Source organism: Ranitomeya imitator, chromosome 2 (genome assembly GCF_032444005.1).
Source record: "Ranitomeya imitator isolate aRanImi1 chromosome 2, aRanImi1.pri, whole genome shotgun sequence".
Classification (NCBI taxonomy): Eukaryota; Metazoa; Chordata; class Amphibia; order Anura; family Dendrobatidae; genus Ranitomeya; species Ranitomeya imitator.
In genome coordinates, this window is record NC_091283.1 from 110,211,857 (window position 1) to 110,235,390 (window position 23,534).

At 40.4% G+C, this 23,534-nt stretch overlaps 1 protein-coding gene across 2 annotated transcripts in view; it reads left to right on the forward strand.

The window, feature by feature from the left end:
- COL4A6 (collagen type IV alpha 6 chain) overlaps positions 1-23,534 on the forward strand; it is a 362,338-nt gene that overhangs the window by 289,803 nt on the left and 49,001 nt on the right. Inside the window, exons 20-31 of one of the 2 annotated variants that reach the window (XM_069747144.1) lie at positions 758-898; positions 1,966-2,064; positions 2,855-3,015; positions 3,952-4,131; positions 4,630-4,813; positions 10,357-10,410; positions 12,543-12,614; positions 13,604-13,711; positions 13,796-14,017; positions 14,574-14,735; positions 21,854-22,024; positions 22,474-22,617. In XM_069747144.1, coding sequence (XP_069603245.1) covers positions 758-898; positions 1,966-2,064; positions 2,855-3,015; positions 3,952-4,131; positions 4,630-4,813; positions 10,357-10,410; positions 12,543-12,614; positions 13,604-13,711; positions 13,796-14,017; positions 14,574-14,735; positions 21,854-22,024; positions 22,474-22,617 — 1,698 coding nt within the window. The remainder of the gene's footprint in view (positions 1-757; positions 899-1,965; positions 2,065-2,854; positions 3,016-3,951; positions 4,132-4,629; positions 4,814-10,356; positions 10,411-12,542; positions 12,615-13,603; positions 13,712-13,795; positions 14,018-14,573; positions 14,736-21,853; positions 22,025-22,473; positions 22,618-23,534) is intronic. The other variant, XM_069747145.1, reaches the window with a different exon arrangement.

Here is a 23,534-nt window from a genome sequence, read left to right on the forward strand (position 1 = left end):
TATGGCAATCCTGTAGGCAGTATATGGAACCGAGGTTGTTGGGATCACTGAGGGCTTTCAAAAGCAGTTCCCACTGATTAGTATGTTACCGCCTATCCTGTGTATAGGGAATAATTTACTACCTTGGGATATCCCACTTTACTAGCCTCCCACACTAGGTTATAGATGGGATCCGAGTGAGAATCCACCCTTTTTAGTGTACAGATGTCCTAATACAGCATAGGCACACAGTTTGATGTGATGTGACAGCCCATTTAGAAGTTATATCTAATTTGCTATATAGAATTGACGTACAGTGTATAATATATTTGCCTATGTCACATTATAGTGCCAAACAACAAAAACAAGCTCTGTGTTGACAAGAAGTGAATCGTGGCAGATTTTGGCTCTAAAGCCATAAATATTGTGAATTCAACTGTAAACAGGTTGGAAATCAGGGTCACATATGGACCAGGCCACTGCTGAAAATGAATTTTTGGACCTACATACAGGTCCTAATTTTCAACCCCAATCCTCTCTCTATGGGTTTTGAAGAAGGGGAAATTTTGTGGCATAAATTATGATGAATTTCTTGGCCTCACATGCCTTCGCCCCTACATGCCGTGTTTTTTGCCTGCTTTTCTAAAAATTGTCAGGGACTGGCGACAAATAAAAACACCAACTGTTTTATCCCAGAATTCTGGTGAAAACTGGTGAATCGGCCATTTTAGTCTTTTTCAAAGTTACATATGTGTGATGTGGATTTCTACTTTTTCAGGTTTTCCTGGTTTACCTGGATTTCAAGGTGTCCAGGGGACTAAAGGAGAAAGGGGAGACCCAGGAAGACAAGCTTATGGGCAACAAGGGACCCCAGGAAGAGATGGTCCACCAGGGCCGCCTGGTCTCCCCGGACTACCAGGTAACATTTGTCTGCTTGTGAATGAGTCATGACACATACAAATTAGGTGATCTTGTGTTAATTCATCAATGTGGCTTAGATTTAGTTATGGCACATAGCTATCCATCTTCACTTTGCCACCAACATTTTAAAAATGGTAAAGTGACAAAAAAAATCACAAAGTCAATTTTTTTTCATTCCTCGCAAAGCGCATGCAATAAAATTAGCAAATTTTGATACCAAAAACTGCTGCAGAAGCCTTAATACATTGCACTTCTGAGGCATTTGCACATGTTGAGTTCTGGATTTACCTTCATACAAATGTTATTAGCACAAGGAGGGCAGGATGAGGAAAAAGGGATATAGTGCTTAAAGGGGTGGTCCGAAACTAACATTTATTTTAATCCAAAATGTCTATTTAATGTTGAAATCTAATCTCTTTTCTAATATACTTTAATTAGAAGTTTGTCCGGTTTAATCGCAAGTGGGAATGAGCCCTTACTGTGCAATATTCTTATCCATGCACAGTGACAGTGCGCTCCCTCACCAGCTCGGATGAGAAATGGCAAGACGGCAACAGAGCGCACAGTCAGTGCCCATTGTAAGGAGAAAACCCGGCAAGCAGGAAGGGCAAAATCATGAAGACTTGTGATTTTGATCTGAGTCTCAGATCAATCTTGCCGATGCAAATTATGGATCTGTAAAAAAAAATGGGACAGCACTCAGATGCCGTCCGTGTGCTGTTTGTTATTCCTGGACTGATTGATAGGAGAAGTTTGAGAAATCTTCATCATTTTTTTTCTTCATATGAGAAAAATGATGAAACTCTGACCAAACTCTGATGGTAAAATCTGGCACACTAACCAGACTCTGCTGAAAATTTGATCAAAGGTGCTGATGAAGCTTGGATGTTTTTTTGCATGCAAGAAAAATTATTGACATCTGAAAGAGCCTTAACTGTGAGCAGATAGATCAACATGCAGTCATCGTCTTGACCATCACACATATGGCTAAAATTAGATTGACACTTGCCCTTTATACATGTAACTTTGCCATTCTTTTTATGATTATAATCCTTTTTTATGTAGATTTTGGTCCCAAACCAACAAGCAGGGGTGAGCCTGGGAATCCAGGAGGCAAAGGATTGCAAGGGCCACCAGGAAGAATTGGAGCGAAAGGATATAAAGGTGACATTTAATTTTACTTTTGTACACTATTTCTCTTTCTCATCATCATTGGAAAAGTAAGAAGTAATATTTTGTTTTATTCTTTTTTTTTTTTTTTTTTTAATTTGTGAACCTGTCAATAATTGATCCACATTTAAACAATATTTATAGATAAAGGTAATGTAATTGCACAAGTACAATACAATAGATAAGGGCTTCACAAATTACATCTACATGAAGGGTGCCATGACATTTACTATCTGGGAAGGAACATCAGGGCAAGCATAAAATTTCACCCTAAACACCCAAAAACGACTGAAAAATTGTGGTCAATGCACAGACACTCGGTGACAATGTAATACCATCCATCAGAAGATTGCAGTTCAGTCCCACTTCCAGCATACCAAGGACAGGCATAGGGGCACCACAGCACAGATGTCTGCAACTCCCCATTGTAAATGCCAATACTGCTATCCATTTTTGGCTCCCTTATTATTTTTATACCCCACTTTGTGATTCTCCTCCCTTCAGCATTGTATTGAGCTCCGTTACAGCTCTGCTGCCATACTTACTGGTGTTCTGTCAGTTGTGGAGGTCCTGCTACTTCCCTGTCCAGCACAGTGACCCTCCAAAACATCCACATTTTATTCCATCCTGGTTAAAAAAAAACCAGCAAGTCATATTATTGTGTAAATTCCATAGGAAACATCTGACGCATTTCTGGTGTGTAGTGTGTTTTTGGGGAAAATATTAATGTTGGCCATTTTTGTGCTTCAGGCATGTTGGAAGTACTTATGTTTAATACTTTCAGGAGCCCCTGGTGATTGTGCATGTGGCGGTGGTACTGGTGGCCGTGGACTACCTGGAGATCCTGGTCGTGCAGGTCCACCAGGAAATGATGGATTTCTTGGATTTGATGGACCACCTGGTGATCCTGGCAGAAGAGGATCTGATGGCCTGCCAGGCAGTTCTGTAAGACATTTCTCTATATTTGTAACTACTGTAATCAGGATAAACAAGGTTTTCTATTATATAAAAATGTAAGCAAATAATGGTGATAGCTAGAACATTATCTGAACCTCAGTTGCAATTGTTTTTTTTTTCACTCGAAAAAGTGTTGTGGAAATAAAAACTGTTCAACTCATCTTGGTTCCAAGGATTCTTTATTGCAACTGCACAGCCGGATATTGTGTTATCGAACCAATTGTGCATTAACTGTAGATGTATCTGTGTAAGGACGATTCATTCCGCTCATTGGTAGGAGCTGGACCTCCTGTGATCAAGCATTTATGGATTAAATATCAATCTTTATGTCTGGAATGCCCCGTTAATGAATCATGTCTATATGCCTATTGGTGAAGACTGTTTTATTGTAGGTTTTAGATGCAATTTTGTGTAAAATGACAGAAATATATTTTTGTTGTAATTATTTCAAAAGACACTACAGAAAATGCGACAAAAGCTTGGCAAAAGCTGTTATACAGATTAAATAGGTACCTTTAGTGAAGAAATCTGCAAGGTTGTTGTTCTATAACCCGCTTGCCGTCCCTGTTGTCGGGAGTTTCACATGTTCTAATTGAGATCTCGGCTTAAAAATGAAAATCTCTAATAGAAAAGACTAGATTTTTAGTTGCAATCTAGTGTATTCTTGTTTTTTTCAATTCCTAAGCACCTTCTGAAATTACATTACTAAAAATCGGAAATGGTCAGCAAATTTTCCGTTATTCACAGGAAAAATCAATGTAATACAGACAGATGTTGCTGGAGATTTCATCCTATGGTTTTCAAAAGGGCACATCAATGTCGGGAAATATGCCACCAATCTGCAGGGAATTTGTATTGTAAGGTCACAATTACCTTTTCAATTCTAATTTATTTTGTTGAAACAAATCATTTCTCTATCCTTAGGGATCCCCAGGACAGCCCGGTGCTCCAGGACCAAAGGGGGAAAAGGGAGATCCAATCTTTCCTTCTGGCGTAGGCACACGTGGAGACCCCGGATCTGTTGGGCTTAGAGGTGCCCCTGGATCTCAAGGAAACCCGGGAAGGGATGGATTGCCAGGCCTTGCTGGACGAAAAGGCGCACCTGTAAGCTTTCATTGATCTATTTTAGCAAGTATTGGCAGAATAATATGTAGAATAAACAGCATTCCTTCCAATAATGGAAATTTCACTGTAATTCCTAAACATACCCATATACAAGCCTCTGTTCTACCAGATGATTCTAGTAGGATGTGCTGGCAATCTAATATGTGACTCTCATCGACACCAAAAGTTGCAGAAAGACTAATTTGACATGTTGTTAGGACACCGTTTATATGTTTAGTCCACAAAACAGTTACTGTTGATTTTACCTTTACATCTAGAGCTCTGTTCCAAGTATATCTTACTTAATTGTGTGTATGGAAAGAATTGCCCTGTTTGCACAACCCCTTCTGTTCCCCTAGTAAATAAATAAATAAATAAAGTATTTTTTATGATATGTTTAGTCTCATTTATGTAACCATTCCATCAAGCTTGTATGCGTTCTCGCTTAGGTAATGGATTTGTAGAATATTATCACTTGTGTTTCTCTCCAATTTCTAGGGAGATGGTGGATTCGGCAATCCTGGAGAGAAGGGTTTTCCAGGACAACCTGGTCAAAAGGGAAGTCGTGGAGATAGTGGTCTTCCAGGTGTTGGCTTTCCAGGTTTACCTGGTTCTCGTGGGCTTCCTGGTGACCCAGGTTTACCAGGACTGGATGGACAACCTGGACCTTCTGGACCTCCTGGTATGTAATTAGAAATTCCATGAAACTATCATATTTCTTTTTAAGATTAATTATATGGAAAGATAAAGTTAAAAAGTGTTAAATGTAAAATATGAATATATAAATAAATGAATAAATATAAATAAATCTTCAACTTGCTTAGCTGTTAACAGTAATCTTAACCAGGGGTGCCCTAACTTTTACATGCAACTGTATAAACTGACACACCTATGACCCTTAGATTGCGCACAGGTGGACTTCCTTTCACTAAGCATGTGCCTTATGAAGGTAATTCCTTGCACCAAGAATTTTAGGGGTTTAATAGCAAAAGGTTTGAATACAAATTCACATGCCAATTTTTAGTTATTTGATCCTCTAAATTTAATGTATGCCTATATTTTTCTCACTTCACTTCATCAGCATAGACTATTTAATACTGATGCATCACACACGAATTGGATTACAAAAATATTTAAACACTGGTTGCAATGTATCAAAATAGGTAAAAAGCCAAGGGGGTGAATACTTTTGCAAGCTTCTGTACATAGTCTCATATATAGCTCCATGCTCTGTTTTATCATGCTGCTATTTATTTCTCATTCCTTTTCAGATTCATATGTTAATGATAGAGAAATGTAAATGAAATCATTATTTGGAGTGACCACCCTTTACCTTCAAAACATCATGACCGCACACGATTTGTGAAGGAACTCGACAGGGAGGTTGTTCCAAACACCTAGGAGAAATAAATACAGATCTTCTGTGGATGTAGGTTTCCATAAATCATTTTTTCTTTCCATGTGATCCCAAACAGACTCAATGATGTTGAGATCAGGACTCTATGCTGTTCATATTGTCATGCTGAAGATAGCTGTTAATGACATTGCCTGTATATCTGGGATTGTTGTCCTGCTGCAGAATAAATTTGAAGCCTCCCTGATAATATTGCATTATGGATTAGTATCTGACTGTATTTCTCTGCATTGACCAAATCCCCAACTCCATTTTCGGAAATGTAGCCCCAAACTTACAGGATCCTCCACCATGCTTCACTGCTACCTGCAGACACGCATTATTGTTTTGCTCTCTAGCCCTTCATCGAGCAAACTGTTATAGCCAAATATTTCACAATTTGACTCATCAGTCTAATAGCAGGGATGTCAAACTCAAATACTCAGAGGACCAAAAGTAAAAGCTTGGACAAAGTCGCGGGCCAACCTTGATATTTGTTAAAAAATGTCTACAATTGAGGAAGTTTTACCCTATCATCTAATATATATTATAGTTATATGATTAACTTTTTCATATGGAAACAAACTTAAAGTGGTTGTGCCATTAACAAAGTACATTTTAACCCCTTTCTGACCTCGGACGGGATAGTACGTCCGAGGTCAGAAGCCCCTCTTTGATGCGGGCTCCGGCGGTGAGCCCGCATCAAAGCCGGGACATGTCAGCTGTTTTGAACAGCTGACATATGCCCGCAATAGGCGCGGGCAGAATCACGATCTGAACGCAGACAGCGGCATTTAACTACAGCATCCGGCCGGGCGGCCGGAAATGACGGCATCGCCGACCCCCGTCACATGATCGGAGGTCAGCGATGCTTCAGTATTGTAACCATAGAGGTCCTCGAGACCTCTATGGTTACAGATCCCCGGCAGCTGTGAGCGCCACCCTGTGGTCGGCGCTCACAGCACACCTGATTTTCTGCCCATGGAGGCTATTGAAGCATGGCAAAAGTAAAAAAAAAAGTTAAAAAAAATGTGAAAAAGATAAAAAAAAATATAAAAGTTTAAATCACCCCCCTTTCGCCCCAGTCAAAATAAATCAATAAAAAAAAAATCAAACCTACACATATTTGGTATCGCCGCATTCAGAATTGCCCGATCTATCAATAAAAAAAAGCATTAACCTGATCGCTAAACAGCGTAGCGAGAAAAACATTTGAAACGCCAAAATTATGTTTTTTTGGTCGCCGCGACATTGCATTAAAATACAATAACGGGCGATCAAAAGAACATATCTGCACCAAAATGCTATCCTTAAAAACGCCAGCTCGGCACGCAAAAAATAAGCCCTCAACTGACCCCAGATCATGAAAAATGGAGACGCTACGAGTATCGGAAAATGGCGCAATTTTTTTTTTTTTTTAGCAAAGTTTGGAATTTTTTTTTACCACTTAGGTAAAAAATAACCTAGTCATGTTAGGTGTCTATGCACTCGTACTGACCTGGAGAATCATAATGTCAGGTCAGTTTCAGCATTTAGTGAACCTAGCAAAAAAGCCAAACAAAAAACAAGTGTGGGACTGCACTTTTTTTGCAATTTCACTGCACTTGGAATTTTTTTCCCGTTTTCTAGGACAGGACATGCTAAAACCAATGATGTCGTTCAAAAGTGCAACTCGTCCCGCAAAAAATAAGCTCTCACATGGCCAAATTGACTGAAAAATAAAAAAGTTATGGCTCTGGGAAGGAGGGGAGTGAAAAACGAACATGGAAAAACGAAAAATCCCAAGGTCATGAAGGGGTTAATGAATAGATCTTTGAATAAAATATTGGAATAACATAATATATTATGTAAGAGAAGTAAGAAGCATATGGCCCAATGGCCTAATTTAAATATGCAATAACAAAGGATAAAAAAGCTTGAATAATACAGATAATAATTACATTAGTTATTAAGGTTAAAGGAAGACTTTAAGTCCATCTAGTTCAACCCATAGCCTAACCTAACATGCCCTAACATGATGATCCAGAGGAAGGCAAAAAAACCATGTGGCAAAGAGTAAGGTCCACATTGGGGAACAAAATTCCTTCCCGACTCCACATACGGCAATCAGACTAGTTCCCTGGATCAACGCCCTATCAAGGAACCTAGTATATATACCCTGTAACATTATACTTTTCAATAAAGTTATCCAGTCCCCTCTTAAATTTTAGTAATGAATCACTCATTACAACATCATGCGGCAGAGAGTTCCATAGTCTCTCGCTCTTACAGTAAAGAACCCGCGTCTGTTATTATGCTTAAACCTTCTTTCCTCCAGACGCAGAGGATGCCCCCTTGTCCCTATCTCAGGTCTATGATTAAAAAGATCATCAGAAAAGTCTTTGTACTGTCCCCTCATATATTTATACATTAACATAAGATCACCCCTTAGTCTTCGTTTTTCCAAACTAAATAGCCCCAAGTGTAATAACCTATCTTGGTATTGCAGACCCCCCCCCCCCCAGTCCTCTAATAACTTTGATGCAAACAAAAGTGCCACCAAACACAGTATGACACCCCCACGGTGAGTTCCTCAGCAGTAATCTCCACTCGCACAGTATGATGACCCTATTGAACCCCCCTCCCTCAATCCACCAGGTAAAGAAAGGTGATCCCATCACAGTATTATCCTACTGTAATCCCCACGCAGGCCTCCATACAGTTTAATAGCCACAAAAATTATCCATACAGTATTATATGCCCCATATATTGCTCCACAAAGTATAATGGCCCCATATTTTGCTCCACACAGTAATAATGGCCCCGTATAGTTATCCATACAGTATAATGGCCCCACATAGTGCTACGTACAGTATAATTGCCACACAAAAAGTGCTCTGCTTCATACAGTATAATGACCCAATATAGTTTTCCATACAGTATAATGACCTCACATAGTCATCCAAACAGTATAATAGCCCCACATAGTTCTACATAGAGTATAAAGGCCCCCATAGTGCTCTGTGCAGTATAATAAGTGCCATACAGTAAAGTGGGCCCCATATAGTACTCCATACAGTATTATGGCCTCACATAGTGCTCCATACAGGATAATGGGCACCACATAGTGCTCCATACAGTATAATATGCACCATATAGTGCTCCATACAGTAAAATGAGCCCCATAATGAGACCTTGTTTCCATGTCAAAAGTATGGTTTTTGGCCACAATTCTTCCCTGAAGGCCACTTTCAGTCAGACTTTTCTGAATAGTAGATGGGTGGAGCTGGGTCTAGCTGGGTCTTGTTGGTTCTGCCAGTTCTGAGCTGATGGCACTGCTGGACATCTTCCAATTTTGAAGAGAAGTAAGCATGATGTGTCTTTCATCTGCTGCACTAAGTTTCCTTGTCCAACCACTGCATATATGGTCCTCAGTGTTGCCCATTTCTTTGTGTCTTCAGTGCTGAGAAACACAGGCAGATACTTCCCCATCATTCATTGCCATCAGGGAGGCATTTGATGGACTCCAAATATATTCTGCAGCAGGTCAACACCTCAAATATACAGCCAATGTCCTAAAAAATTATATTCAGCCTAAAGAAGAATAAAGAGTCATTGAAGTGGTGATACGGTCCCCACAGAGTTCTGATCTCAACATCATTGTGTCTGTCTGGGATTACATGAAAACACAGATGCATTTGCACAAGCGACATCTACAGAAGATCTGTGGTTAGTTCTCCAAGATGTTTGATGCACCCTTCCAGCCAAGTTCCTGCAAGAACTGTGTGCAACTGTATCTAGACAAATTGATACTTTGATGATGTTTTGAAGAGAAAGGGAGGTCACACCAAATATTCACTTTATTTAGGTTTGTCTTTTGTTCATTAATTTTGCATTTGCTAATTGTTATAAATAAACTATTAACACTTATATATATATATATATTTTGAACATTTGTAGTTTGCAGCATTTATTCCACACCTGCCTCCAGAGTATAATATAAACAGCGTGCAAATGTTTAGAATGTTGGAGAATACAGATCATACTATTAAATATACCAAGTGTGTTGTGTAATCGTGTATGTAGTGTGATTTTCTATGCTTTTTTGATCCCTTACTTTCTAGTGTATTCCTGTCAGTCCAACATAAATAGTTTCTATTGTGCCTCCGTATAGATAATTTTCTTTGTATATTACTTGGTCTTTACAAGTCAGCAGGAGGTGTTATTACAGATGCAATATGGTGATAGACTCAAGCTCCGTTGATTTGGGAATCCATTCCAACATCTCCAATGCTCTCGACGACTCGGCTGGGGTCTATGCTTCTCAAACTTTTATTTTTATTTATTTTTTTTTTATAAAAAGTTTTGTATCTACTCTTTCTGCTTTTGCTTGTGTAATAAATTATTTTCAGTTTTCTGCTTTTGCATATTTAACTTGTAAAATCAGCCAAATATATTCACTACAATGGTGATGTATTAGTAAAGAGCACCACATGCTCTAATAATTGGATACCAGCAGAAATAATTCTGTTGTACTAGGGGGAAACCAAATCTAGGTCAGTATTGACAGAATGATAGATGGGAGTCATCCATCTTATTCTTCTCTGCCCAATTGTGAAATAGTCTCATTTTATGAAACATTGCAAAAGGTTGAGCACACATACTTCTGGACTGAAAGCCTAGGCCGAAAGGTTTGGGAAATGCAGACGAACTTTCTATAAGGAGTAACTTGCCTGAAAACATGCACATTATCATGTGGACATGTGAATATATTTGTGCTGCTGTAAAGCTTTCTCTCTGGAGAGATTTTCTGACCTATGTCTAACCTGTCCTCCTTTGCTTAACTGGTATAGGTGACTGCTGCTGCGGGGACAATGTTGGTAATGGAGACTTAGTCACAGAGGGAGGTGAGAGGATAGATCCTAGAGGTTGAAGATAAAGTCAGCTGTGAGATCCATGGGATCTTCTGGTTGGAACCTCTGGATTTGCATGCATGTTACATCTAGTCATTCGATCCATAGCTTGGTAGACGTTATTAGGAATGTTTCTGCTCAGTGACCTTGTATACACTGGGCTGGATTCTGATGTCAATCAACCAGTCAGTACTGGAATGCCTTGTGATAATGAACAGTGTGGGGCAATGGTGAATGATGGCTGCTTTGAGCCTTCCGCTCACTATTGCCAGACTCTTGTAACAAACTTTCATGCTGCTTGCTAACTCATCGAAAGTCATTTATTTCCATTATATTTATTAATGTCACCATCGCAGCTAAGGATGTTTCACTTGTACGTAAAAAAAGGGCCAATAGTAACTAACGTAGCAGATGAAACACGTATGACAACGTATAAAGTGGTGACCGAGGTCCCGTACAGCAATGAGGCAAATGTTCCTTGTGATTTGCGTGTAAATGCCATTTAATTAGACTTGTACTAGTTATCAGGAATTATCATTTTTATTCCTACTGCGCAGAAAATAGACTTTTTCGTTATGTTGCAGAATGCTGCCTTTTCATTCCAGACTCTTAGAAACAAAGATTAGGTTATATTGAAAGATTAGATTGAAATAGACAGATTAAATGGAATCTATCAGAAGGATCACCCCTCCTAAGCCGTCTGTATGGGCATGTAGGGCATAGGAAGCTGAATAAAATGATACATTGATATCTGTGATCCAGAGAAATGCGTATGTAAATGAGCTGTTAAGATCTATGGTCCGGACATAGATCTCCCTGAGAATCTGCCTCCAGAGATTATTTAATATGAAAAGGATGTGAGACATGTAGATCAGGAGAGCAGACTGACAGTCATTACATGTCTCACATTGGTAATGCCAACATTAAAGGGAACCTGTCACCCCCAAAATCGAAGGTGAGCTAAGCCCACCAGCATCAGGGGCTTATCTACAGCATTCTGGAATGCTGTAGATAAGCCCCCGATGTACCCTGAAAGATGAGAAAAAGAGGTTATATTATACTCACCCAGGGGCAGTCCCGCTGCGGTCCGGTCCGATGGGCGTCATGGTCCGGTCCGGGGCCTCCCATCTTCTTACGATGACGTCCTCTTCTTATAGTCAAGCTGCGGCTCCTGCGCAGGCAAACTTTGTCTGCCCTGTTGCAACGTGAATACAAGAAGAGGACGTCATCGTAAGAAGATGGGAGGCCCCGGACCGGACCACGACGCCCATCGGACCGGACCGCAGCGAGACCGCCCCTGGGTGAGTATAATGTAACCTCTTTTTCTCATCTTTCAGGATACATCAGGGGCTTATCTACAGCATTACAGCTTAGCTCACCTTCGATTTTGGGGGTGACAGGTTCCCTTTAAGTTAAAATGATCTCTGGAGGCAGAAGATTAGCACAACTTATTTTTAAATTTACGAAACCACTAACTTATGTAAAACTATATTTCCGGTGTTAGAGGTGTTTATAGCCTTTAAAATGCTTTGCTTTTTTTAATTTAATCCCAGAAAACACCACATCATTGGGTGACTATATGATATTTCAAAGCATAGGTGCACTGTAAAGTCGCCAGTAGACCTAAACAGATTTGCTGTATAAATGCAGTAGCTTTAAGCTTTAGTTGGCCAGAAGATGATTAGAATAAGTGGTTTCTGCACAGCTGTCCTGTTTTTTTCAATCTGAGCCACCGCATCAGGCTTCGATTACACAGCTAGGGTGCCGTGCAAGAATCAGCTGAAGGTTGCTAATGGACAGTAATATAATGCATTATATTTGTTCCATTTCCAGGCATCATTTCCTAGCAATGGAACATTAGATAGTGGGGCTCTCACATATAGGAAGAGGGGCTGTATGTGCACTTATTGGCACTTTTGCATCATTTGGGATTCATTCACTGGTCATAAATTAATCATCATCCATAATGTTTGATATGTTTAAATCATAGCCTTAACCCACATTACAGCAGCTTTTGCATCAATCATTCAAAGCACGTCCGTTGTTTTCACCTGCCTCTTAAGTTTGGTTGTGGCACGCGAACAAAATGTCATAGCTCATAAATTAACTGATTATTGTTTTGCCAGGCTTGACGTTGCCATGTATAATTGCCGGAGACGTTGGAGATCCAGGAATTCCTGGCAACCCCGGACTTCCAGGTATTTTTAGAATTGTTATACATTTTTATGACCACTATTACAGTCTTGCAAAGATTGTGTCGAGAACACAGCATTTAATTTCCTGTAGATCAGTTCCATCTTTGGCTGGTTATCTGTTGAAGCCCGCTCCCTTCACCAAGTGCAAAGAGGTCACCGCAAAAGGGGTTTCTGCTGCAGCCAATTGTCTAAAGGTACCGTCACACTCAGCGACGCTGCAGCGATATAGACAACGAGCCGATTGCTGCAGCGTCGCTGTTTTGGTCGCTGTAGAGACGTCAAACACAGGAACTCCAGAACGATGCAGGAGCGATCCAGTGACGTAACAGCGACTCACTTATCGTTCTCGCTGGTTGTTAGCTCCATGTAAAACGTTGCTGGCATCGTTGCTTTTGCTGTCAAACATGACGATACACGCCGACCTGACGACGAAATAAAGTTCTGGACTTCTAGCTCCGACCAGCGATATCACAGCGGGATCCTGGTCGCTGCTGCGTGTCAAACACAACGAGATCGCTATCCAGGACGCTGCAACGTCACAGATTGTTGTCGTTCTCGTTGTAAAGTTGCAGAGTGTGAAGGTACCTTTACAGCCACACACAGTGACATGGCTGAGGCACACTGAAGAGTTCTTTATATATGTTTGATATTTAATTGTAATATGAGACTTGCAGATGGCCAGTTGAAGCCAGCACCATCATCAACTGCAAAAGGCACAATGGAAAGAACTTCTGCTGCAGCCCGTTGTCTTTCGGCTACACACCGGCACATGTCTGAGGCACACAGAGAAGATTTCTTCATATATGTTTCCATTTTAATTGTGCAATGAGACAAAATAGGATGAGTAGGAGGAGACTGAGGGAGGAATTTCTGAGATATTTTAATTTTCCGTGCATTTTCTGTTAAGGTTTTTGTAAGCAGCAATGCATTTATTTATATTTGGTCCAGTTTTAAAAGAAGATAAAGAATTAAGTGAATTATTTTGTTGTTAGGTTCCAGGGGTGAAAAAGGATTCTCAGGAATTCCTGGGCTACGTGGTTTTGATGGGGCCAAAGGACAGCCAGGTAGTCCAGGGATTGGTGGATTCCCAGGACCTCCAGGTATGAACCAAGTAGGCATGTAGTTTTCAAGATGGCTAGGTAATGTAATATTTTTCATAATGGCCTGCCCCATTTGTTTTTCAGGATTTACCGGACCTCGGGGGGAAGACGGTCCTGTTGGTTTTCCTGGATTGGATGGCATTGATGGACTGCCAGGAAAGACAGGAATTCCTGGTGTATCTGGTTTTAAGGGAGCGCGTGGTGAAGTTTTGGGTGCTGAACCTGGTCCTCCTGGTGAGCCTGGAAGACCTGGTGTCATAGGAGATAAAGGAATTAGAGGAGAATCTGGTTTTGATGGACCGAAAGGTAAGCAGTAAGCGTGCTTGGATGTCATTAACTGTAGGATGATTGGTCATTGATATTATGTGAGATTGATACATGCCTGACAGCAGAGGTTGGGAGAAAGGATCATCAATCATGTCACATTTTAACATATCTCACCGTTTGTTCCCCCGTAAAGTGAGCTTATTCTCATTTCCTTCTTTAAATTGAGCACATATGCTCACTGTCTTATGGGATAGCGGTGGCTCGATGAGTTCATATGTCTTCAATATGAAAAAGTGAGTATGCCACGTCAATCACCTTTGGCAGAGGTTTATTTCCCTGGAGAATAAATTGATCCGGTGTTGACATTTAACACCACAATCCTTCTTTTCCCTGGCATTGTAAATAGAAAGTCAGAGGCCTCCATACACATTAAATAATTGATAAGACATGCTGAAGAAGGCGGGTTTGGCCTGTTCATGGATAGCATAATGATGGATAAATTGTTATCATGGTTTCCACAATGTAATAGTTGATAATAAAGACTTTACTATATTTCTTTCTGATGCAGAGTTTTCTTTTGGTTTCTGCCTAATAGGATTAGATGGGCGCCCTGGACTTATGGGTGCTAAAGGGGAAAAAGGTAATCCAGGATTTCCTGGAAACCAAGGTCCAAGAGGAGCACCTGGATTTGGAGGTGATGCTGGTATAAAAGGAAGACAAGGTCCTGTGGGAGAGACTGGATTTCAAGGGTCACCAGGTATGAAAATCAAAGTCTGTAAAAAATACTCTAAATTTTAAAGAAAGCATTACATTTCCTTTTTTGTCAGAAAGGACCTATTTTTATAATAGCTAAGTGAAAAAACTTTTATGGTACCATTGTAATGTTGAACAACTAAATGGTGATGTTCTTTGATGATAAAGTTTGTATCTGTATCTCAAGTGCAATAATGTAACAGTTCGGTAAGTACACCAGTCAGCAAAAATACTTGTTATACTGTGATTTACTATTAATAATGATTTTAGTATTATGTATTTCTGGTTATTATTGTTTTTACTACCCATTTATTGTACTCATGGTTACATTAATACAAAGGGATAATAGTCCTCTTTAGGGGGACAAAATAAAAGCGGGACATAAAAAAGGAGCAGCCACAGATCTATGGATTACTGTGACACAACAGATTAAAAGAAAAAGAATTGTGTAATGTCTGAATGTTACAAATGTGAATAGTAGCCACATATTACATATAAAACTGTGCAGAGGTGGAGCAAGGCCCAGGTGGACAAATAACACAGAATGTATGGAAAGACCCAAATAGTAGTCCTAGGAAATGGAGGGATGGCCTACTATAAGGTAATAAACCACATACGTTATATTCAAAAAGCTCATCCAGGCTTAACAGTATCAGTAGGAAAAGCCAATACCATTATTCTGTGGGATACCAGTGTAATTGACAACATATTTCAATTACAGGATATTTCATTAATGGACAATATGTTTCATCACCGGTAATATTGTCCCTTGATTATTTGACTTTTATATGAACGCGCTATAAATGATGTTTCTCCAAAAAACAGGCAGTGAATTGTTTTACCTCACAAAAAGAATCGTCTGTGATCCCCTGCTGTCCTGTCTTTGTACTCTCTTGCTTCCTCCCCTGGCCAGGAGCTGTGGTATGATCAGCCCATGTCCCTGTACGGTCAGACACAGACATTACACAGTACACAGCAGGGGCACATTTATAAGATCATCTCAGCACAGGAACACTTCTTAACACATCCAATTGTGGAAATTACTATTATTTCAAGATCTATTGATTAAAATGTACTTCCTGGATCAATGAGAAATTGATATTATGGCTGGCAGTATATAAGTTGTACTCGAGAAATACATCCAGGCAGATTTTGAACTCTTTTTCTACTGCTTTTAAAGAAAAGAATCACCTTCTGTGTGGTGTGCAAACCTTGTTTCTCTAGATGTAGTGGGTGCCCCCTTGTTATTGATAGCTTTCTGTGTATAAATAGATGATGGAAAAGATCTCTGAATTAACCTTCGATTTATTTTTATAACACTATCAATCAAAAGATTGGACTCCTGCTCATAAAGTGGATTTCATTGGAATGCTCACTTTGTAGATGCAGACTGAAGGCAGCAAAACCACCAAGGTACACATAAAGAAATAAGGAAGAAAAGAAACACCAGTGAAACAAACCAGAATGTGTGCTAAACCTTAGATTCCTCAAAGTAACCCTTTTTACTCTGGTGACAGCGTTACATCCCCTTTGCATTCTCTCAAGCATCTTGGAATAGCTTAAATTGTTTGATGCTTTGACTTCACAGTCAATTGTTGAGGTTGGGTGATTGTGGAGACCATGTTGTCTGACACAGCACTCCATTCCTATCCCTATTGGTTACATAGCGGTTACATAGCCTGGAAATGTGTTCTCGGTCATTGTCCTACTGCACTGATGGTCCTACTACATGCAAATCTGATGGTATGACACGTCATTTCAGAATGCTGTGGTAGCCATGCTGGGTAAGTGTATCTTGAATTTGTAATAAAGCACCAACAGCAAAGCTCCCCTACACGATCACTTCTTCCTTTCTATGTTTCATGGTGGGTGCCACACATGCACATGTAGAAACCATCCATGCATCTTTTCTGCATTTCACAAAGACATGGCACTTGGTACCAAAAATCTAACATTTTGACTCTTCAGACCACAATACAGATTTTCACTGATCTAATGTCCAGTCCTTGTGTTGTTTAGCCCAAGCAAGTATCCTCATGTTTGCAGTCATCAGTAGTGGCTTCTTTACAGCAATTTGACCATAAAGGTGCACTTCTTGTAGAGTCCTCTACACAGTTGTTGAGATGTGTCTGCTACTTGATGTCTGTGCATTATATATGAGGGCTGCTGTCTGAGGGGCTGTCAGCCTGTCAGTTTGCAACTCTGATGATTGTATCCTCTCCAGCAGAGGTCATTGTTGGTCATCCATTCCTGAGATTGAGATTTGAGCCAATTTCATCACAGCAATTGATGGTTATGATGACTACACTTAAGGATCCCTTCAAGGTTCTAGGAATGTTCCGGATTAACTGACTTCCATGAATTAAACAAATGTTGGACTGTTGTTTGTCATTACTTAGTCAACTGTTTCTTGCCATATTCTGAGCTAGAATATTTGGAAAAGGGCTCAGGTCTGAATAGAACCATGTACTAACACCTGATGGTCGCAATCACTTTCTGAAGGCCGGTGATTCCACAAATGAACTTTTCACGAGGCATACCTGTTCATTGGAAGCCAATCCAAGTGACTACCTTATGAAGCTGCTTTAGAGAATGCTTAGGGAGTGTAATGCTGTCATCAGATTCTTTGCTGGGTACATTAATGAATATAAGGTTAAATCCATATGATTCACACGTGTCCCTTTACTCCTTGCTTCCATATGTGTTTCTTCGTAGTTTGCACACTCCAATAAAAACAAACAAATAAAACCGTTGCATAAACTTGTGTATCCAAATGTTTATCTTTGATTGTGTAGATACCAGGTCTCCACTCCATGATTATTCTAAATTCAGTTGCACAAGCTGGGATCATCTTTTCATTACATTTAATAGTTTAGTCACCCATCTTTAAACATGCTCAAGCTCTCCAATGATTTTTTTTGTGCACTAGTACTCAAAACTTACAACAGGTGGCGCTATAGAGTTCAAGTCCTCTTTTTCTCAGAAGAGGCAATTTGCATATTATATTTCCCAGAGGAGCATTGCACGGCGAATAAGCATCCTTACCTTGACAAGCCAGAGATGGTATGTCACTCTCCATAAGGAGAAACGATATCCCTTAGACCTCAGTCCAGAGCCTCTCACCTAGCCAAATTAGTTCTCATGCTTCGCACTGCCGAGAGCCAACAGCCCGAAACACCGTGTCTGCGAATTGAGATATTGATTTGGCTTTTATCCTAAGTCATATTCCACGTCTCGTTAAAGGGTTGATTGTGACTTGTAGGATCGCTACTTCCAACAGGTGGCGCTATAGAGTTTAAGTCCTCTTTTTCTCAGAAGAGGCAATTTGCATACAATATTCTTTATAAGGTATGACTAATTTGTCAAGTGGCATCATTATTTTTTAATCATGAGCATGTGTGCCTTTTTAGATATACACTATATTATTGCCTTGGCGTTAGCTGCTTGGCACTGGGTGCTACAGTTAGGCTTTTTGTCAACTAAAATTCCTTTCCCGTGTTTTACCCAGGGTTTTCCTATTTAGTAAGTTATCTTGTCTTGTATTTCTTATATTTTTTCTTACCAAGTGCAGAACCTTACATCTGGCAATGTTAAAACTTCAAAAGCCATTAACTTATCCAGATACATTTGCATTATAGAAATTGTACTTAATAGAGTTGATCAAAAGGATTCTCGGGATCTTGATCCAGCACTCATGTCAGTAGTCCATGGCCACTGGACCAGATCCCTACTCTTACCTGCTGGCATCCATGGCTCCAGTTCTGATTAGTAGCCTCTGTGCATTATCATCATCATCGAGACGCAAGCAAGACATCACGCCAAGCCTTCTAATTGAAAGAGGAGCCGACGATGCCGGACAGTAGGAAGGGAGTTCTCAGGGCGATGGTCCTATAGCCATGGATTACTGAAGTGACTGCTGGTTCTGGGTCGTGAAAATCTTTATTACTCAACTTTAGTAATATATTTAAGTGCGCAAACCATATTTCTTCCCCATATGGCAAGAAAGTAACCCAATCTAAGTATGACTCTGTAATATTATATCATTCTACTGCACTTGAGTACTAAAGACATAGTAACATAGTAACATAGTTAGTAAGGCCGAAAAAAGACATTTGTCCATCCAGTTCAGCCTATATTCCATCATAATAAATACCCAGATCTACGTCCTTCTACAGAACCTAATAATTGTATGATACAATATTGTTCTGCTCCAGGAAGACATCCAGGCCTCTCTTGAACCCCTCGACTGATTTCGCCATCACCACCTCCTCAGGCAAGCAATTCCAGATTCTCACTGCCCTAACAGTAAAGAATCCTCTTCTATGTTGGTGGAAAAACCTTCTCTCCTCCAGACGCAAAGAATGCCCCCTTGTGCCCGTCACCTTCCTTGGTATAAACAGATCCTCAGCGAGATATTTGTATTGTCCCCTTATATACTTATACATGGTTATTAGATCGCCCCTCAGTCGTCTTTTTTCTAGACTAAATAATCCTAATTTCGCTAATCTATCTGGGTATTGTAGTTCTCCCATCCCCTTTATTAATTTTGTTGCCCTCCTTTGTACTCTCTCTAGTTCCATTATATCCTTCCTGAGCACCGGTGCCCAAAACTGGACACAGTACTCCATGTGCGGTCTAACTAGGGATTTGTACAGAGGCAGTATAGACTATATATAATTGGGGTAAGAAATGCACATCTACATATTGTAGTGCCCATTAAGGATATTGAGGATAAATAGAATTAAAATGTACTGACTTTGGTGATAATCATAAGTGAATATTGGAGTTATGGTAGTGGATGTCTCATAAATCACTGTCTTTCGTCTGTTCATCCGCTTGTCTAGATTTCTGTTTGTAGTTACTTTCTAACTCTGATCACTAACCGTAACTCAATCAAATGGCTAATTACAATCACGGATGAAGCTCAGGAATATCATTCTCTCCTTTCTTGTTATCTTCCATGTCCTTCCTTCCATGTGGTGCTCTTCTAGACAAAATGATTAATTTGTTTTGTTATATCACTCAGCTGGCAATTTCCATTTCACCATGTGCTATCTTTCAAACATTTTGTCTGTTTTTCCCTCATCATGCTTTTATTCCAAATTTCACCAATCCTCCATATTTTGATGTGATTCTGTATGGTTTCGGCTTCTTCACGTAGGCTGCCAAGGTGAGAAAGTGCTCTCTAGCATAAAAGCAGATCTACTAACAGCCCAGCTATTGATGCTGCGGGCACTGGCCACAGGTGACACCCCTTATATATAAAAAAAGCATTGTCTCCATGTGGTACAAAAATGAAAAAGAGGGTAATGCAAACTTAAAAAAAAATCACTTCTCATATATATTTTCTACTATAAAAAACTGGATAATATGAAGCAAAGCAGTATTTCATTCTTTGGGCTCCGATCACCAGCCTGGCTATTGTAGTGAAGATAGAACTTTTACTGTCATTGTGCTCCTACTGAGACATATTGTTGCTCATTACACAAATAGGGAGATGGGGTAAATTGGGATAAATTGAATTTTGTATTTTGATACCAATTTTTTAACTCCCTCCAGCCAATATAAAGCTATAACAGGGCAAGCCTCAGTGTCATAGCTAGAGACCCATGGGCCCCAGTGCAAAATGTAGACATGTGCCCCCACCTCCATGTTAGTCGTATGGAACTTTGTAGTGTTCTAGATCCTATAAAGACGTACTTGTTCACTATTTCACTCTCCATGTAATAATATCTCTCGTCCTGGCCCTTTTCTATAATAATGTCCCCCATCCTGGACCACTTCATGACCTAATGTCCCCCATCCTGGTATAATGTCACCTGTCCTGGGCCTCTTCCTCGTATAATGTCCCCCATAATGGCCAATTTCTGGAACAATGCTCCCCATCCAGGTATAACGTCCCCCATCATGGGCCCCTATCTGATATTATATCCCCCTTCCTATAACAATGTCCTCAATCCTGGGACCCTTCCTGGCATAATGTCCCCCATCCTTCCTGGTATACTGTCCCCCATGCTGGGCCTCTTCCTGGCATAATGTCTACGATCCTGGGCACTTTACTGGTATAACATCCATTCTCCCACTCTCTTCCGCTACATTAATAAAAAAGCTAAGCAATTCTTCTTAGCTTTCTTTGCTCTCACGACGTGCGGCGCCCTCTTCTATAGCCTGCAGCTGAGTTTGGCGTTTCATGTATATAAAATATGCTTAAAATCATCTCATCTGACCAGAACGTGAAATACTGCTTAAAGTTTCACAGATCTTAAACAACACGTTCCATCTTCAGAATATAAGCATGCCACTCTTCTGACAGTGCTTCCGTTAATATGTGTATGAAATGGGGTTTATTCATTCTTCTATTAAATCAGATCTGTCACCAGATTTCACTATATGAACTGCATGCATTGTTAAATGGATCTCTACCCCTGATGAGGCTGGTGTATTTACTTTAGAAATCCATGTCAGAATGACTGTATAATCCCTTTTGAAAGCTTAACTTAATCTCTATTCACCTATCTTGATTAAAAGCTCCTCAGTGTCCTTCCTCCCTGCTGTTGCTGAGATCTGACATTGCTCGGGACAAGCTGCAGCTGTCAGTCATGTTGGGTTTGTGCAGGCTGAATATATTTGCAATCGTGAGCTTTTTCATTATACAGAAAGGACTAAAGCAACCTATCTTCATATCAAGTTTATGTAGTCATTTTAACATGGATTTTTAAAGTAAGTACACCTTCCTCATCTGGTGTAAGATCTGTTGAATACAGGTTGTATTGTGAAATTTTGTGCCAGATCGGTGTTAATGCAAGTTTATTCATTTTCTTAACTAGTCACATATGAATAATATGGAGAACATCTCATCATAAGGGGTTTCACTGCCGCCAGTTGTAGTGATATCGGCAGTAATCCTTGCGATAGGCATCATTGTGTTAGAACACTAATGCTTTTGCAGCTAACGTCCCTTCTGCTAGGTGGTTATATGTAGCAGAAAGTTCTGCTCTCCATCACTTGCCGTTCACTATTGGAGGATCATTGGCTCCTTTGCATCCTCTAGAAGTGACGGGATGTTTTTGTTACAGTCTCCATTCTTGTTTTCAGATTGTAACCTTGTATATCTTATTTCAGGTTTTCCAGGAGCAAAGGGTTTTCCAGGAGACAGAGGAGCTCCTGGCCCATTTGGGTCAAAAGGTCGCCCAGGTCCAAATGGAGATGCTGGTCGCGTAGGAGATTTAGGGCCTCCAGGACCTCCAGGTCCAATTGGCCGTGATGCTCAACCTGGCTTCCCAGGACCTAAAGGTTGGTTCTTTAAAATTATTCACAATATGTTAGAAATGTATGGTAGATATATATTGATAGCTTTGCATAACATACAGGGACGGACTGGCCATTTGGCAATTTTGGCAAATGCCAGAAGGGCCTGTCTGGTCATGGGCTGCCTTGTCTGCAGCGTTGTTAACAGAATCGGTGTTCTCAAGATACCCATACTGTTAAGACTTGTGTCGGAGCACAAAGTCGCTGACTCCATCACTTACCCCAGCAGGCCACGGGTATCATTAGAAATATTGTTCTTGTAGTAAATCTTCCTTTCCTCCATCCAGGAAAAAATTTGTAACGTACCCTATCTAGTGCTTGGGGACGGGGACAACATGGGCCTGTGTGATTTCAAATGCCAGTGCTGAACTTCAGCCCCAGTCCGTACCTGATAACATGTATAAAATGTTCCACACTGGCTCTTCCACTTTCAGGTGATAAAGGCTCTTCAGGTCTGATTGGCTTTCCGGGAATGCCCGGTCTGCCTGGGCTTTCTGGTGGTGTTGGACTTAAAGGATTTAATGGATTACCTGGGAGAGATGGCATTCATGGATCCGACGGGAGGAAAGGAGAAAAAGGTAATGAAGAAATATCATGTCTTTTCAAATTAGAAGGAGTCTTCAGTTGAAGTAATATGTTCATAGAGTGTAGAAATGAAAAAACTTGTAACTTCCGGGAGCTGCCATTATACTGTAGACCCAATTTCTCAGTATCCCTCAATGTAGTGAGAATAGAGACTATCTAAAAAAAAATGTACGTGAAATATATTATTTACTTGTATGATTTTGTTTATCATGTTCAAGCTTTGAAACGAGGATAATTCCATGACAGAATATTATGGCATGTTGGTAGAATATATTTGATTTTCCACACTATAATAGGCTGGGGGGGAGTTCAGAGGTAGCCCATATGGACTGTTATGGAGGGTGCTGCACACATCTCAAGCTGATTCTTTCCCTCTTCCCATTGCTGCCATGTTGTAAATATAAGTAGGGGTTCAAGCCCTGGAACAATCAACATTTATAGCATAGACACTTATGGCAAACCTAGCATTTTAGTAAGGATACCCCTTTATTGTTCTACTAGATTGTGGCCCGATTCTAACGCATCGGGTATTCTAGAATATGCATGTCCCCGTAGTATATGGACAATGATGATTGCAGAATTCGTGGCAGACTGTGCCCGTCGCTGATTGGTCGAGGCAACCTTTATGACATCATCGTCGCCATGGCATCCATTATGACATCTACATCGATACTGTGCCCGTCGCTGAATCAGAAACGTGGGATTTCTACGTCCTTTATGACATCATCGTCGCTGTGCCCGTTACTGATTGGTCGAGGCCAATCCTGGCCTCGACCAATCAGACGCGGGATGTCTACGTCCTTTATGACATCATCGTCGCTGTGCCCGTTGCTGATTGGTCGAGGCCTGGCGGCCTCGACCAATCAGACGCGGGATTTCTACGTCGATGCTGTGCCGGTCTCTGATTGGT